This window comes from Procambarus clarkii, chromosome 21 (genome assembly GCF_040958095.1).
Source record: "Procambarus clarkii isolate CNS0578487 chromosome 21, FALCON_Pclarkii_2.0, whole genome shotgun sequence".
Taxonomy (NCBI): domain Eukaryota; kingdom Metazoa; phylum Arthropoda; class Malacostraca; order Decapoda; family Cambaridae; genus Procambarus; species Procambarus clarkii.
The window spans coordinates 41,453,862-41,473,085 of record NC_091170.1 but is presented as its reverse complement, the minus strand read 5'-3'; the positions used below and the strand labels follow the sequence as shown (position 1 = coordinate 41,473,085).

Sequence of the window (19,224 nt, the reverse complement as noted above, 5' to 3'; positions counted from 1 at the left end):
ATCTACAAAAGTCAACAGACCTGAGCAACTAAACTATTGTGTGATCGGATTTGTGTCCTACACTGAGCATCGTGCCATAAGTGGCCGTGGCATATTAATTATAAGTATGTAAGTATGTAATTATGCCATTATTTTTCTTTTCCTATATTCTCATACGCAAAGTAATAACTTACTGGATTTTTGGGGTCGACTAAAATAAGTTATAAATCTACAATCTTGCGTGAATAATAATTTTGAATTAGTGACCCATACAATGCAGGTCCGATTAAAATCTTCCCATTTTCACTTTTGTATGCACTTGTTAAGAAATTTATTTAATTCTTAGTCACGATAATGGTAGCTGGTTATATATTCAACTCGTTTTCTACACTATCGCCAAAACCGGAATTTGCCAATATCCTTTTTAAATCGGAATTCCTTCCATTTAAATTTTTGCGTACGAGTTCGTTATAAATTTCAGAATTTCCGATTTATAAAGCTTAAAGGCAAATATTGTTTTGGTAATAGTGTTGTAGATTGTTGTAATTATTTCCACTTCCAAAAACTATTAGTTTCTTACTCCCGACAGGACACAGACCAGTCACGACCATGGAGACCACTGAGACCAGTCACGACCATGGAGACCACACAGACCAGTCACGACCATGGAGACCACACAGACCAGTCACGACCATGGAGACCACACAGACCAGTCACGACCATGGAGACCACTGAGACCAGTCACGACCATGGAGACCACTGAGACCAGTCACGACCATGGAGACCTCGCAGACCAGTCACGACCATGGAGACCACTGAGACCAGTCACGACCATGGAGACTTCGCAGACCAGTCACGACCATGGAGACCTCGCAGACCAGTCACGACCATGGAGACCTCGCAGACCAGTCACGACCATGGAGACCACTGAGACCAGTCACGACCATGGAGACCTCGCAGACCAGTCACGACCATGGAGACCACACAGACCAGTCACGACCATGGAGACCACTGAGACCAGTCACGACCATGGAGACCTCGCAGACCAGTCACGACCATGGAGACCACGCAGACCAGTCACGACCATGGAGACCTCGCAGACCTGTCACGACCATGGAGACCACTGAGACCAGTCACGACCATGGAGACCACACAGACCAGTCACGACCATGGAGACCACTGAGACCAGTCACGACCATGGAGACCACACAGACCAGTCACGACCATGGAGACCACTGAGACCAGTCACGACCATGGAGACCACTGAGACCAGTCACGACCATGGAGACCTCGCAGACCAGTCACGACCATGGAGACCACTGAGACCAGTCACGACCATGGAGACCACTGAGACCAGTCACGACCATGGAGACCACTGAGACCAGTCACGACCATGGAGACCACACAGACCAGTCACGACCATGGAGACCTCGCAGACCAGTCACGACCATGGAGACCACTGAGACCAGTCACGACCATGGAGACCACTGAGACCAGTCACGACCATGGAGACCACTGAGACCAGTCACGACCATGGAGACCACACAGACCAGTCACGACCATGGAGACCACTGAGACCAGTCACGACCATGGAGACCACTGAGACCAGTCACGACCATGGAGACCTCGCAGACCAGTCACGACCATGGAGACCACTGAGACCAGTCACGACCATGGAGACCACTGAGACCAGTCACACCATGGAGACCACTGAGACCAGTCACGACCATGGAGACCACACAGACCAGTCACGACCATGGAGACCTCGCAGACCAGTCACGACCATGGAGACCACTGAGACCAGTCACGACCATGGAGACCACTGAGACCAGTCACGACCATGGAGACCACACAGACCAGTCACGACCATGGAGACCACTGAGACCATGGAGACCACTGAGACCAGTCACGACCATGGAGACCTCGCAGACCAGTCACGACCATGGAGACCACTGAGACCAGTCACGACCATGGAGACCACTGAGACCAGTCACGACCATGGAGACCACTGAGACCAGTCACGACCATGGAGACCACACAGACCAGTCACGACCATGGAGACCTCGCAGACCAGTCACGACCATGGAGACCACTGAGACCAGTCACGACCATGGAGACCACTGAGACCAGTCACGACCATGGAGACCACACAGACCAGTCACGACCATGGAGACCACTGAGACCAGTCACGACCATGGAGACCACTGAGACCAGTCACGACCATGGAGACCTCGCAGACCAGTCACGACCATGGAGACCACTGAGACCAGTCACGACCATGGAGACCACTGAGACCAGTCACGACCATGGAGACCACTGAGACCAGTCACGACCATGGAGACCACTGAGACCAGTCACGACCATGGAGACCACACAGACCAGTCACGACCATGGAGACCACACAGACCAGTCACGACCATGGAGACCACACAGACCAGTCACGACCATGGAGACCACACAGACCAGTCACGACCATGGAGACTTCGCAGACCAGTCACGATCATGGAGACTTCGCAGACCAGTCACGACCATGGAGACCACTGAGACCAGTCACGACCATGGAGACCACACAGACCAGTCACGACCATGGAGACCACGCAGACCAGTCACGACCATGGAGACCACTGAGACCAGTCACGATCATGGAGACCTCGCAGACCAGTCACGACCAGGGAGACCACACAGACCAGTCACGACCATGGAGACCACACAGACCAGTCACGACCATGGAGACCACACAGACCAGTCACGACCATGGAGACCACACAGACCAGTCACGACCATGGAGACCACACAGACCAGTCACGACCATGGAGACCATGGAGAGTATGGGGTGCATAATAAAGAAAGAAATTGAATTATAAGTTCAAGTGCTGCTCAACAGATGTACATGTTCGCTTACGGGCAGAACTGAGCGGCTATTTGTAGTGCAGGTGCAACCTGGAGTCCGCTGGTACAAGTGACAACCTGGAGTCCGCTGGCACAAGTGACAACCTGGAGTCCGCTGGCACAAGTGACAACCTGGAGTCTGCTGGCACAAGTGACAACCTGGAGTCCGCTGGTACAAGTGACAACCTGGAGTCCGCTGGCACAAGTGACAACCTGGAGTCCGCTGGTACAAGTGACAACCTGGAGTCCGCTGGTACAAGTGACAACCTGGAGTCCGCTGGCACAAGCGACAACCTGGAGTCCGCTGGCACAAGTGACAACCTGGAGTCCGCTGGCACAAGTGACAACCTGGAGTCCGCTGGCACAAGCGACAACCTGGAGTCCGCTGGCACAAGTGACAACCTGGAGTCCGCTGGTACAAGCGACAACCTGGAGTCCGCTGGCACAAGCGACAACCTGGAGTCCGCTGGCACAAGTGACAACCTGGAGTCCGCTGGCACAAGTGACAACCTGGAGTCCGCTGGTACAAGTGACAACCTGGAGTCCGCTGGCACAAGCGACAACCTGGAGTCCGCTGGCACAAGTGACAACCTGGAGTCCGCTGGCACAAGTGACAACCTGGAGTCCGCTGGCACAAGCGACAACCTGGAGTCCGCTGGCACAAGTGACAACCTGGAGTCCGCTGGTACAAGCGACAACCTGGAGTCCGCTGGCACAAGCGACAACCTGGAGTCCGCTGGCACAAGTGACAACCTGGAGTCCGCTGGCACAAGTGACAACCTGGAGTCCGCTGGTACAAGTGACAACCTGGAGTCCGCTGGCACAAGCGACAACCTGGAGTCCGCTGGCACAAGTGACAACCTGGAGTCCGCTGGTACAAGTGACAACCTGGAGTCCGCTGGTACAAGTGACAACCTGGAGTCCGCTGGCACAAGTGACAACCTGGAGTCCGCTGGTACAAGTGACAACCTGGAGTCCGCTGGTACAAGTGACAACCTGGAGTCCGCTGGCACAAGCGACAACCTGGAGTCCGCTGGTACAAGTGACAATTCAGCAACACAAGTGCCCTTCACGGACGGGAGAATGCTCCTCTACGAGTGACTTCAACTGAGTACTCTCGTTAAACATACAAAACATGGAGCAATTCCTCATATTAGCACGTCCAACCACTTGGGCCGGACGGTAGAGCGACGGTCTCGCTTCATTCGGGTCAGCGTTCAATCCCCGACCGTCCAAGTGGTCGGGCACCATTCCTTCCCCCCGTCCCATCCCAAACCCTTATCCTGACCCGTTCCAAGTGCTATAAAGTCGTAATGGGTTGGCGTTTCCCCTGATAGTTTCCTCCATTCCCCATATCATTTATTTTTTATTTTTAGTGTTAGGATGCTGGCTTTTAACTAGGTACAAGAACTGATAAGTCTTGAGGGACTTTGTATCTCTCGAACACGACTCGTCACACGCTTTGCATCAAGATACAGGAACCATTTATTTATGACTTCACTGAAGAAGTCCTTTCCGACATCTCATACTCACTTTTGTCTCCAGTTTTCATCTATGTTCTCGTTTTACTGTTCGATTTCAATACGAAGTCTCTACCACGTCTTTAGAATCTTTTATGTCGTTATCATGTCTGCCATACACTGTCTTTACTCTTAGTGTGGTGATGTCCAGTTCACTCAATTCACGAATGAGTCATGTTGAATCTCTTTGAACTTTTTCTAGATTTGTTTTGTTTTTCTTTAGGTAGGTGTTCTATGTCGGGGCTGCACACTTACAAGCGAGTCTCACGTTGGTTGTATATTAGCGTTCGGGAGATAGATCTCACCAAGTCCCAGAAGGCAAATACAGACGACGTTTGACCAAGCAGCTGACGTGATCCTCACCTGTGTCTCAGATCACAGACCTGGGGTTATGTCTACTTAAATCTTTTTCAATATTTGTGTGTATAGATTTTATAGTTGTGTTTGCGGGAGTTGAGTTTCAGATCTTTGGTCCCGACTCTCTGCCGTCACTCAACTGGTGTGTGCGTGTGTGTGCGTGTGTGTGTGTGTGTGTGTGTGTGTGTGTGTGTGTGTGTGTGTGTGTGTGTGTGTGTGTATGTGTGTGTGTGTTTATCTGACTGTGCGTCCGTACCAGAATGTCATTATCTGATTAACGGGGAAATTTTCATCATCGATAATTATGGATTCAAATAATTGAATTGTTGACAACAAAATTTTGATGCCTGGGCTAGCCAGTGTCACGATGGTGGGCTCCAGGGAAACGTTGCCTGCTGGCGTCGACGGTCATGCTGGCGTCGCCCGACATGCTGGCGTCGACGGTCATGCTGGCGTCGACGGTCATGCTGGCGTCGACGGTCATGCTGGCGTCGACGGTCATGCTGGCGTCGACGGTCATGCTGGCGTCGACGGTCATGCTGGCGTCGACGGTCATGCTGGCGTCGACGGTCATGCTGGCGTCGCCCGTCATGCTGGCGTCGCCCGTCATGCTGGCGTCGCCCGTCATGCTGGCGTCGCCCGTCATGCTGGCGTCGACCGTCATGCTGGCGTCGACCGTCATGCTGGCGTCGCCCGTCATGCTGGCGTCGACCGTCATGCTGGCGTCGACCGTCATGCTGGCGTCGCCCGTCATGCTGGCGTCGACCGTCATGCTGGCGTCGACCGTCATGCTGGCGTCGACCGTCATGCTGGCGTCGACCGTCATGCTGGCGTCGACCGTCATGCTGGCGTCGACCGTCATGCTGGCGTCGCCCGTCATGCTGGCGTCGCCCGTCATGCTGGCATCGACCGTCATACTGGCGTCGCCCGTCATGCTGGCGTCGACCGTCATGCTGGCGTCGACGGTCATGCTGGCGTCGACCGTCATGCTGGCGTCGACCGTCATGCTGGCGTCGACCGTCATGCTGGCGTCGACCGTCATGCTGGCGTCGCCCGTCATCCTGGCGTCGCCCGTCCTCAGGCTATTATCTCCCTCTTGTGACCAGGACACACTTGTGACCAGGACACACTTGTGACGAGGACACACTTGTGACCAGAACACACTTGTGACCAGAACACACTTGTGACGAGGACAGTTGTGACCAGGACACACTGGTCACCAAGACAAGTGTGTCCTGGTCACCAAGACAAGTGTGTCCTGGTCACCAAGACAAGTGTGTCCTGGTCACCAAGACAAGTGTGTCCTGGTCACCAAGACAAGTGTGTCCTGGTCACCAAGACAAGTGTGTCCTGGTCACCAAGACAAGTGTGTCCTGGTCACCAAGACAAGTGTGTCCTGGTCACCAAGACAAGTGTGTCCTGGTCACCAAGACAAGTGTGTCCTGGTCACCAAGACAAGTGTGTCCTGGTCACCAAGACAAGTGTGTCCTGGTCACCAAGACAAGTGTGTCCTGGTCACCAAGACAAGTGTGTCCTGGTCACCAAGACAAGTGTGTCCTGGTCACCAAGACAAGTGTGTCCTGGTCACCAAGACAAGTGTGTCCTGGTCACCAAGACAAGTGTGTCCTGGTCACCAAGACAAGTGTGTCCTGGTCACCAAGACAAGTGTGTCCTGGTCACCAAGACAAGTGTGTCCTGGTCACCAAGACAAGTGTGTCCTGGTCACCAAGACAAGTGTGTCCTGGTCACCAAGACAAGTGTGTCCTGGTCACCAAGACAATGATATTTTGAAATATACCAATTTCCAATGAGAATTACAGACGCATTAGCGTCTTTTCATTAACATAAAGTCACTAAAAAAAAACATATAAACACATGTTAATTTGATTCACATTAAAATATAAAAATGATCACAAAAGGTTTGGCAATAAACAGTTTTTCTATACTTACCTTTATACCGTAAATCACTTTCAAGAATGAGCGCCCAAAACATATAGTCTCGCAGCATGCTCTCGTTATAAGATCCTTGGCAACGGCACTCACACTCCAGGATATTCAGTGGTCACTTGCCTTGCTCCTCCCAGTACGTGTTCACGTTCTCCTTGAATTTATCAAGACGAGCATCAAGGGACATCCTTTCAGCCCATTGTGTTGTAGTTCTTCACCAGAGTCTCAACCAGCTCCACATAGTTCTCGGTCTTGTGATTTCCCAGCAGCCTGGAACCACTGTGTCAAAGCTGTTGCAAGCTCCTTTCTCTTTCCTGGTGAGCTTATTGACGAATTCCTTGCACTCTTGTCCGTCGTAAACACCGACTTTGACCTTTACCTCAGACAGGTTCGGGAAGAAGTCTTGTAGGTACTTGAAGGCTACCGACTTCTTACCTGGAGTTGTGACATCATATATGGCCTTATGTACATCATAAAGCCATATCTGAAGTGCAGTGATGGCATCTCAACCTCTCAGGGTTCACCAGTAGCTCCCACTTGATTTTGTTTCTCCCCTTAGAAAAAACTTCTTTGGCCAGTCTCGCCTGGCAGTGCGCCTTGATTTCCCTGTGCCCCAAAGACAATGATAGCAGGGAAACTTGATAAAATTACCTTGGAGATCCATCAGGAATGCCACTAATTTATAGTCTCTTATGACCTCCCAGCGGGACCCATCATACTTCATGGCATCCAGCGAGGTCTGGATGTTGTTGTAATCCTCTTTGAGGTGCACAGAGTGACCAGGGGGAGAGACGGGTACTTATTCCTGTTATGGAGCAGTATGGCTTGGAGTCTCCTGGATATGCTGTCAAGGAAGAGGCGCCACTCGTCTGGGTTTCATGCGACTGTAATTGCCTCGAACAGACTGGCCACATTGCAGCAGAGTCCATTTTTATAGGTGAAGAAGCTGGGAAAAAGCTTGGTGATGCTTCCTCTAATTTGCGACTTGTTCACTCTCATCCAAAACGTTCCGCTGTTTGAGCCTAGACGTCAAAAGCTCGACACTGGACGTGGTGAGACCAAGGTTTCTGGTCACGTCGTTGAGATCTTTTGTGGTTGGGCTAGTATGGGTTTCTCTCCTCAGCTCCATCTCTGAAATTGTTATGTGGATCTACAACGTCTTCCTTCCTCTCGGACTTGCTGCTCTCTTCTGAACAAGGCTGCTCTTTCTCTAAAGAAGTAGGCATGGAGTAGCTCAGGGCAGTGTGGCACCTGGGCGATGGATAAAGGTCAGATATAGTAGGCATATTATTGCCAGTACCGTGTTTGGAAAGGTCCACTATGAAGTAGTGCACCGTTTCTCGAGTGGTCAGTTTGTTCCCGCAATATTTTGAGGGTAGAGAACTTTTCCCCTCTGTACCATTCAACAAAAGAACAAAATACAATTGACATAATGAAAACACATTTATTTAATCCATGACTAATGTGTAAGAGATCTTCGCAACGTTTTCTATTATATATTTTTGTCAATAACATTGAAAAAAATTGATTAAAAAAAAAATTGTAAAAATAAATCATAACATTCTGGCCAACAATTGTCCATCTTACATTCCAGAGTTTTGTGTTGTTTGAAGTGCTCAAAGGTGAAATCCCCCAAGAGTTTGCGTTGATCCCTCACAGGCATGCCAAAATATGCCTTGTAGGCCTCACAGGCATGCCAAAATATGCCTTGTAGGCCTCACAGGCATGCTAAAATATGCCTTGTAGGCCTCACAGGCATGCCAAAATATGCCTTGTAGGCCTCACAGGCATGCTAAAATATGCCTTGTAGGCCTCACAGGCATGCTAAAATATGCCTTGTAGGCCTCACAGGCATGCCAAAATATGCCTTGTAGGCCTCACAGGCATGCTAAAATATGCCTTGTAGGCCTCACAGGCATGCCAAAATATGCCTTGTAGGCCTCACAGGCATGCTAAAATATGCCTTGTAGGCCTCACAGGCATGCTAAAATATGCCTTGTAGGCCTCACAGGCATGCCAAAATATGCCTTGTAGGCCTCACAGGCATGCCAAAATATGCCTTGTAGGCCTCACAGGCATGCTAAAATATGCCTTGTAGGCCTCACAGGCATGCCAAAATATGCCTTGTAGGCCTCACAGGCATGCTAAAATATGCCTTGTAGGCCTCACAGGCATGCCAAAATATGCCTTGTAGGCCTCACAGGCATGCTAAAATATGCCTTGTAGGCCTCACAGGCATGCTAAAATATGCCTTGTAGGCCTCACAGGCATGCTAAAATATGCCTTGTAGGCCTCACAGGCATGCTAAAATATGCCTTGTAGGCCTCACAGGCATGCTAAAATATGCCTTGTAGGCCTCACAGGCATGCTAAAATATGCCTTGTAGGCCTCACAGGCATGCTAAAATATGCCTTGTAGGCCTCACAGGCATGCTAAAATATGCCTTGTAGGCCTCACAGGCATGCTAAAATATGCCTTGTAGGCCTCACAGGCATGCTAAAATATGCCTTGTAGGCCTCACAGGCATGCTAAAATATGCCTTGTAGGCCTCACAGGCATGCTAAAATATGCCTTGTAGGCCTCACAGGCATGCTAAAATATGCCTTGTAGGCCTCACAGGCATGCTAAAATATGCCTTGTAGGCCTCACAGGCATGCTAAAATATGCCTTGTAGGCCTCACAGGCATGCTAAAATATGCCTTGTAGGCCTCACAGGCATGCCAAAAGTCATCTCAGCCGATGCTTCCTCAGAGAACTTTGTTACTCTTTGCTTTGATGAATTTGCCGCAGACACAGCAGAGTGCGTCCGGGGATACTTGGAGCCTCTGGATGTCAGTTCTGCACAAATCAGACATATATATATACTCTTGGGTAGCTGCAACTAAACTGAGCTGGTGACCTCTCGAGGCCACTGAGAGTTATATTACTAGTTATACTGGTTATATTACTGGAGTTATATTACTAGTTATACTGGTTATATTACTAGTTATACTGGTTATATTACTAGTTATACTGGTTATATTACTGGAGTTATATTACTAGTTATACTGGTTATATTACTGGAGTTATATTACTAGTTATACTGGTTATATTACTAGTTATACTGGTTATATTACTAGTTATAATGGTTATATTACTAGTTATACTGGTTATATTACTTGAGATTTATATTACTGGTTATATTACTGGAGAGTTATATTACTAGTTATAGTGGTTATATTACTGGAGAGTTTTAGAAAATTCTATGAGTTACTCCAGATTCACTCCGCACTGAATCTACCTGGAATGTTGTGTAAAATAGGTACATCAATAAATATCACTGTCCTTGTCACAAAAGCCAAGTTTTTGGACAAAAAAAATAGCCATTTCCTATAAAGTGGAGGCATAAGCAATAAGGAAATAACACTACCCTGGGAAAAATAATTATTACAGTCTTATTCAAAAATTGGCTAATAGACTCAAACAAATGACGATTGTGTAACAAGAGCGAGAAGACCCCGGGGGGGGGGGGGGGAGTAGAGGATGAGAGCAGAGGATGAACGAGAGAAAGCTCGTAAAAACAGATTATGAGCAAGATCTGGGGCCTCTAACCTGACGTCAGAGTCACACACAAGTAGAGAAAAAGTGCAGAATACATAAAACTGCCAATATACATTTAATATCCAGAAACCTTGAAAAAGAAGCTCCAGGAACAGCATATAAAAACTACGGAAGACCCACTTTCGAGTGTCCAGCTCTGGCTCAGAAACCCCACCCGATAAAACATAAAAATTATTAGAAAAAAATAAAGAGGTTCAGAAATAAGAGACAAGGGGTGTCCCAGAATGGAGGGGGGGGGAATGAGGTAGAAGACTGGGAGAACTGGACTGTGCCAAGCTTGCTCTCCCCCCCCCCTCCCCCCTTCCTTCGTACAGGTGGTGAGGGAGGGGGAGGGGGGTAATGACTAATGAATGGAAGAGAGTGTAATGATCGCCCGTCATGATCTCGACCTGATTCTGTTTATCTTGGCCTTCCTAATTGCGTCTTTTTCTCTGATTACTTTTTCTTATCTTTTGTCCATTTCTCCATCATCGCTTTCGGTAGTGTGTGTGTGTGTGTACTCACCTAATAGTGCTTGTGGGGGTTGAGCTCTCGCTCTTTGGTCCCGCCTCTCAACGGTCAATCAACTAATGTACAGGTTCCTGAGCCTACTGGGCTTTATCATATCTACGCTTAAAGCTGTGTATGGAGTCAGCCTCCACCACATCACTTCCTAATGCATTCCATGTGTGTGTGTGTGTGTGTGTGTGTGTGTGTGTGTGTGTGTGTGTGTGTGTGTGTGTGTGTGTGTGTGTGTGTGTGTGTGTGTGTGACTGACTTAATAATTCCTTTCCACTTGCACAACAAGTCGGATTTCCTAGAGCATCACCGTAAGGATCCGTTACATAAGGAATTTAATTTCACTAGCTGGGCCTCCCCCCCCCCCAAAAAAAAAGAAGAAGCTACAAATTAAACCATAAACTCACAATGACAGAAAATAACAATTTATGACAGTAATCTGAGGCCCAAACACGGCACTAATTAATATTCAAAGCTGTCGATTTTCCCAGGTTGGAAACCTCCAAATTACTTTTTTAAGACAAAGAAAACTCCCCCTTTTTCCCCACTGAGGTTACCATAAGGTTGCTGTTCTGTTGACTGAACCTGAGGTCACCTAAACACCCCGAAGTCTGCGAAGTGATCCCTCCCTCGGGCTACCTAACCCAACCTCGCTACACAGTTACGAGGTTACTCTAGATCGATGTCGGCTTCGAAGTCGCATTTTATTCCTGGGTTGAGTATCTCACCATACTGATTTATTTATCGGGGAAGGTTTCAAATGACTGAAGTTACCTCAGTCTCATTTGACTTAGATTTATAATTTTGTTAGTAACCAGATTATTTTCTTGTAGGAAATGCTTCCTTTGGCTGAAGAGCTGGTAAGATGGAGAGTTAAACGGGGACTTGATGATGTAACCAAAGTAGATATATATAGTTGGTGTGTGGTCCCAGATATTGTAGACATAGTGGACGTGTGGTCCCAGATATTGCAGTCGAGTTGGTGTACCACCTAACAATGTCCTTTCACCAAATACGTCGCATCTCAAAAGGAATCAAATCAATTCATTAAAAATGCGAGGTTTAGTGAAACGTACTGTAATATTGACTGTACTGTAACTGAGTGTACTGTAATATTCTCTAAGCATCGATCACGACGGGTGAGGCGGTTGCTTGGCTTTGTACGTTTCTAATTAGGGAAGAACGTTGTATTTTCATGGTGTCAAAACTGGAGAACGGGCCAGTTTTATAGGCAAAATCACTTTCCTGTGCCAAAGGTGCAAAGATTATGGATACAACGCAAAGATTTTCGCAATTTTATCCTTAGTAATAAGATGGTTTGCTATTTTATGCAGCGTGAGTTTAGAATTATCTCTAAATGGTTCAATTTTATCACAGTCTAAGATGAAATAGTGTGTGTCCCTGACTTTGTCCACACACTTTACACTTTACTTCATTTAGATCCCTATAAAAGTCGAACTGCCAGAGATACTTGTAGCCAGGTCTTAATTAGTCATGGCAAATGCTGTTGTGGTTATTATTGAAAAAGAGATCGATACAAGAATTGTGGCATGGCTATACGAAAGGATGCCCAGGGGTGAAAATTTTGCTCTTGGTCTTTCCAAGAGCATATCATGTAATATCATTCACTGATATTATTTGTCATTCACACACATCAAGGTCATTTTTAGTACAGGTTCTGCTAGTGCTCTCCAAAACACACACACACACACACACACACACACGCAGGGGGCTGGTAGCTGAATGGAAGGGGGCTGGTGGCTGAGTGGACAACGATCTACACTCATGGACCTAGGGACCAGGGTTCGATCCCCGGCGCCGGCGGAAAAAACAAATGAGCAGAGTTTCTTTCACCTTGATGCACCTGTTCACCTAGCAGTAAATAGGTACCTGGGAGTTAGACAGCTGCTACGGGCTGCTTCCTGGGTATGTGTGTGTGTGTGGGGGGGGGGGGAAGAGTTGATTGAGAGTTGAGAGACGGGATCAAAGAGCCAGAGCTCAACCCCCGCAAGCACAACTAGGTGAGTACACACACACACACTACACAGCCACTTAAACATTCCCGTCAGTTTAAATCATTTATGGCAAGAGATAAGGATCTTACTGTCCCCTCCGCCCCACTTACAAGCACTCCTTCAACTAGTAATTCTCATCTCCATTTCCAGCCCGGCCCTCCCCCCCCTCAACCTGTGGAAAAAAACCTATCCTCACGCCGTGTTTCCTGTGCTGGTGATCCATGCATCTGTCCCTGCTCTTCACTATACCCCGAGCTACACTCTTGACCTTCCTTCCTTCCCCACATCACTTTCCTACTATTCCATCTCCCTCCCTTCTGGTCCCCCCTCCCTTTATGCGTTCTCTTATCTCTACCCCCCCCCCCTCCCTCTGTCTCTATACATTACACCCTCCCTCACACCTCTGTGCCTCAACGGTCCCCCATCTCCCCATGCACCCCTCCTCTCTCATCTCCGTCTATACCTCCTTCACCTCTGTTTACCCCCCCCCCTCCCTTCTTCCCTACCTCTGTCTCCCCTCCTCTCCTCTTCCACCCCCCCCCCCCAAGCCACTCAGACCGTAATGACGACATTTATTTTTCAACGTTGCGTGTTGATCACATTCAGATACTGAGAGGATGTTCAGAGCCACAAAAAGATATATTTGTAATTTGTGTAAAGTCGTGCTCTATTATGAATCCTGTAATATGAAGATGGCGTGGTACAGTCTACATGCAGGTACAGTCTACATGCAGGTACAGTCTACATGCAGGTACAGTCTACATGCAGGTACAGAGTCTACATGCAGGTACAGTCTACATGCAGGTACAGAGTCTACATGCAGGTACAGAAGTCTACATGCAGGTACAGAAGTCTACATGCAGGTACAGAAGTCTACATGAAGGTACAGAGTCTACATGCCGGTACAGAAGTCTACATGAAGGTACAGAGTCTACATGCAGGTACAGTCTACATGCAGGTACAGAAGTCTACATGCAGGTACAGTCTACATGCAGGTACAGTCCACATGCAGGTACAGTCCACATGCAGGTACAGAAGTCTACATGCAGGTACAGTCTACATGCAGGTACAGAGGTCTGCATGCAGGTACAGTCTACATGCAGGTACAGTCTACATGCAGGTACAGTCCACATGCAGGTACAGTCCACATGCAGGTACAGAAGTCTACATGCAGGTACAGTCTACATGCAGGTACAGAGGTCTACATGCAGGTACAGTCTACATGCAGGTACAGTCTACATGCAGGTACAGTCCACATGCAGGTACAGTCTACATGCAGGTACAGAGGTCTACATGCAGGTACAGTCTACATGCAGGTACAGAAGTCTACATGCAGGTACATGAAAATACTGGCAAGTAGTACAAGTGTAACCTTACGATCTAAAGGGGTTAGGTGGGCCCCTGGAGGTAACCGCTGATCAACTAGTGATTACAGTAATGATGTTGTGTTTAAACATTTGGCAAATCACGTTAGCAATATTGATACATTTAGTCGGCGATCTGTAACGGAATCCTTGCTCAAGGTGTGGGAGGAGTCTCAAGGTATATGGCTCTAAGATATCTCACATGGTCTATCTTCGCCAAGATTCTCACCTCCCGAACGGTTCACTATGCCCATTATTTACATATATATATATATATATATATATATATATATATATATATATATATATATATATATATATATATATATATATATATTTCTTTATATATCCCGCGTGCCTTAACTGTCCGCAAAAACAAATGAGAAAAGACGTTGGAATCCTTGAGTTACGATTCGCTTGGCTGAAAGGCAACTGGCCCGCCAGACTGTTTGTGTTCCGTGTTGCATACAGCCGGCGTGCGCCGCTCTTATCACGGCTTCATTAAGTCTAGCAAATAAGAAGCCTGACTAATTTGAATTATGTTTGTTATATATATATAGATGGTCACTACACTAAACTGAGTCATCTTTAATCAGTAAAATCTATATAAGTTAACGTTTGGCTTTATTGACTTCATGCCAGGGTGGTGCATTTGCGGGTCTGGTAACTTTATTGAGTAATATGTACCTACTGCCTGCTGGGTGAATAAAGTCATCACGTGTCAGGAAACTCGCCCAAATGTCTCGCACTGCCCAGGAATCGAACCCAGCAGCAACCGGTTGTGACATTACTCCGCTACAGGTGGGAGGACACTGGAGTGCTGGCGGCGCATGCGTCACTATTTATATGGGCTACGGAAAAGGAAATAAATACATTAGAAGGACCATGTGCCGGCTAAACAAAAACAGAGAAATCCCGATTTAAGAGTCACAAGAAGGCATCAGAGTCCAAAACGGCAACGAAGAAATATTGGAAATAAGACCAATAGACTTACAGACAACAAGTCACAGTAACGGGGCTGAACACTAGACACCCAACCCACACCTGAATCTTAAGGATTTGGCGATGTTTCAGTCCATCGTGGACCATTATCATCACGTGACAATAGTCCACGACGGACCAAAAAGTCGTGAATTAATTTATTTTCAGAATTGTGGGTTGAGTGACCATTCTGGTTCTAGGATTCACATCTAGAAGCTTTAATAATAACAACGCCAATATTATCCCTTAACATTATATTGCCCTCGGATTATGCAGTGAAGTGTTGGCCAGCAAGCAACAGAATGTCTGCGCATTCTGAAGGAGTTTATGTATGGAAGGTTGACTAACTCACTCACAGGCATTCGATCTCTCTCGTATGAAGAGTCACTGTAAAAACTAATTTTACAATGCCAAGAAAGGCCTAGAGTAAAGGGGAGAAACGACTGGGATCGTAGGAAGCCAGTGTCACAACATGCACCAAGATGCAACTGAGATGCATTCCTGAATCATCAGAGTGTTCTAGTATGACTATGACAGGTGTTCCTGCAGGACACTTCATCGTTGACGGTTGGAATGATTGAAGTCGTACAAAGACAGTATCGCAACACGGGGCCAAGATGCAACTCAGATGCATTCCTGAATCATCGGGTAGAGTGTGACTATGATGTGTACTTCTGCAGGAGACATCATCGATGAAGGCTGGATACATAATAGCGTGGAGGATGGTGTTACCGCCGGTTAACAACTTAGTCGAGATATGCATGTTGTAGGTGCTCGGAAGCTGATAGCATTGGGGCAGGGAGCCGCAGATAACGCTCAGGGGCCGCGTGTCGGGGAGTCCACGAGGTGAGGAGAGTAGTGAGTCGTTGTCATGGGTCAGTGAGTCCACGAGGTGAGGAGAGTAACGAGTCGTTGTCATGGGTCAGTGAGTCCACGAGGTGAGGAGAGTAGTGAGTCGTTGTCATGGGTCAGTGAGTCCACGAGGTGAGGAGAGTAGTGAGTCGTTGTCATGGGTCAGTGAGTCCACGAGGTGAGGAGAGTAGTGAGTCGTTGTCATGGGTCAGTGAGTCCACGAGGTGAGGAGAGTAGTGAGTCGTTGTCATGGGTCAGTGAGTCCATCAACGGAGGTAATTAGGAAATCTTGGCAATGCAGCCTGGAAAGCAATTAACAGGTAAGAAGTAATATCCTGGCGACTCCGAGACGACCAATCCGAGTGATTATAATAACAAGCGATTCCTTCTGTAGCACCTGAAGAGATTACATTTAAATTTAAATTTTGCCCCGAGGCTCGAGTGCCACTCATCCTGTGAGTGGACATACCGCCATAGCAGCATGTACAACACTCCCCAATAGGAAGAAAACCCGCTGGGTTGTTCATCCTGTCACTCGTACCCAGACACAGCTGGGACTTGCTTGACTATCTCAAGTGAACAGCTCCTCAAACTAGAAGATGTCAACCCTCAAAATCAATTATCAATATTTGACAAATAGTGTTTTTCTGTCAACCAGACGTCTTAAGCGGGATGTAAGTTATGAAAATGATGATAAAACACACACACACAGTAAATAGGTACCTGGGAGTTAGACAGCTGCTACGGGCTGCTTCCTGTGAGTGTGTGTGTGTGTGTGTGTGTGTGTGTGTGTGTGTGTGTGTGTGTGTGTGTGTGTGTGTGTGTGTTAGAGAGAAATATATGTAGTAGATATAATAGAGGAAAAATTGATCGGTTAGAAAGGCGGGGTCCAAGAGCTAATATCTCGATTCTGTAGAGACAAATAGTAAATACACGCACACACACACACACATTATATATATAATGTGTGGAACACCACAATCACACTAATATATATATTAATTTATTATATACAAACATATATATATATATATATATATATATATATATATATATATATATATATATATATATATATATATATATATATATATTATGTGTGTGTGTGTGAAGGCGTCTGGAGTATCCAGCAACTGTGCAGTATTTCAGACAAACGTAGTCTCACAAACCTGCTGCAGTTCTGGCCACACTGATTCCAATTAACAAGTTTGCAGACTCAGCGAAATCTGAGCGATGGTCCTCAGCCTGCACCAACAACACAAGGTGCACCAACAACACAAGGTGCACCAACAACACAAGGTGCACCACCAACACAAGGTGCACCACCAACAACACATGGTGCACCACCAACACAAGGTGCACCACCAACACAAGGTGCACCACCACCAACACAAGGTGCACCACCACCAACACAAGGTGCACCAACAACACAAGGTGCACCACCAACAACACAAGGTGCACCACCAACACAAGGTGCACCACCAACAACACAAGGTGCACCACCAACAACACAAGGTGCACCACCAACAACACAAGGTGCACCACCAACAACACAAGGTGCACCACCAACAACACAAGGTGCACCACCAACAACACAAGGTGCACCACCAACAACACAAGGTGCACCACCACCAACACAAGGTGCACCACCACCAACACAAGGTGCACCACCACCAACACAAGGTGCACCACCAACAACACAAGGTGCACCACCAACAACACAAGGTGCACCACCAACAACACAAGGTGCACCACCAACAACACAAGGTGCACCACCAACAACACAAGGTGCACCACCAACAACACAAGGTGCACCACCAACAACACAAGGTGCACCAACAACACAAGGTGCACCAACAACACGAGGTGCACCACCAACACGAGGTGCACCACCGACACAAGGTGCACCAACAACACAAGGTGCACCAACAACACAAGGTGCACCACCAACAACACAAGGTGCACCACCAACAACACAAGGTGCACCACCAACACAAGGTGCACCAACAACACAAGGTGCACCACCAACACAAGGTGCACCACCAACACAAGGTGCACCACCAATACAAGGTGCACCACCAATACAAGGTGCACCACCAACACGAGGTGCACCACCAACACAAGGTGCACCAACAACACAAGGTGCACCACCAACACAAGGTGCACCACCAACACAAGGTGCACCACCAACACAAGGTGCACCACCAACACAAGGTGCACCAACAACACAAGGTGCACCAACAATACAAGGTGTACCAACAACACAAGGTGCACCACCAACACAAGGTGCACCAACAACACAAGGTGCACCACCAACACAAGGTGCACCACCAACACAAGGTGCACCACTACCAACACGAGGTGCACCACCACCAACACGAGGTGCACCAACAACACAAGGTGCACCACCAACACAAGGTGCACCACCAACACAAGGTGCACCACCAACACAAGGTGCACCACCAACACAAGGTGCACCACCAACACAAGGTGCACCACCACCAACACGAGGTGCACCACCAACACAAGGTGCACCACCAACACAAGGTGCACCACCAACACGATGTACACCACCAACACAAGGTGCACCACCACCAACACAAGGTGCACCACCAACACGATGTACACCACCAACACAAGGTGCACCACCACCAACACAAGGTGCACCACCACTAACACAAGGTGCATCACCAACACAAGGTGCACCACCACCAACACAAGGTGCATCACCAACAATACAAGGTGCACCACCAACACAAGGTGCATCACCAACAATACAAGGTGCACCACCAACACAAGGTGCACCACCAACAACACAAGGTGCACCACCAACACGATGTACACCAACACAAGGTGCACCACCAACACAAGATGCACCAACAACACAAGGTGCACCACCAACACAAGGTGCACCACCAACACAAGGTGCACCACCAACAACACAAGGTGCACCACCAACACGAGGTGCACCAACAACACGAGGTGCACCACCAACACAAGGTGCACCACCAACACAAGATGCACCAACAACACAAGGTGCACCACCAACACAAGATGCACCAACAACACAAGGTGCACCAACAACACAAGGTGCACCACCAACACAAGGTGCACCACCAACAACACAAGGTGCACCACCAACACGAGGTGCACCAACAACACAAGGTGCACCACCAACAACACGAGGTGCACCACCAACACAAGGTGCACCACCAACACAAG

General features: G+C 48.0%; 2 protein-coding genes across 2 annotated transcripts; one reads left to right on the top strand and one right to left on the bottom strand.

Moving 5' to 3' along the window:
• The first annotated feature begins 2,425 nt into the window (after window positions 1-2,425).
• On the top strand, window positions 2,426-3,969 carry LOC123760703 (uncharacterized). The gene is made up of 2 exons (XM_069328737.1): window positions 2,426-2,805; window positions 2,913-3,969. Exons 1-2 carry the CDS (start codon window positions 2,426-2,428, stop codon window positions 3,967-3,969), a joined length of 1,437 nt encoding a protein of 478 aa, XP_069184838.1.
• A 1,128-nt stretch (window positions 3,970-5,097) lies between these two features.
• Window positions 5,098-5,805, bottom strand: LOC123760704 (streptococcal hemagglutinin-like). Its single transcript, XM_045746488.2, has one exon. It carries the CDS (start codon window positions 5,803-5,805, stop codon window positions 5,098-5,100), a length of 708 nt encoding a protein of 235 aa, XP_045602444.2.
• Between the last annotated feature and the right edge of the window lie 13,419 nt (window positions 5,806-19,224).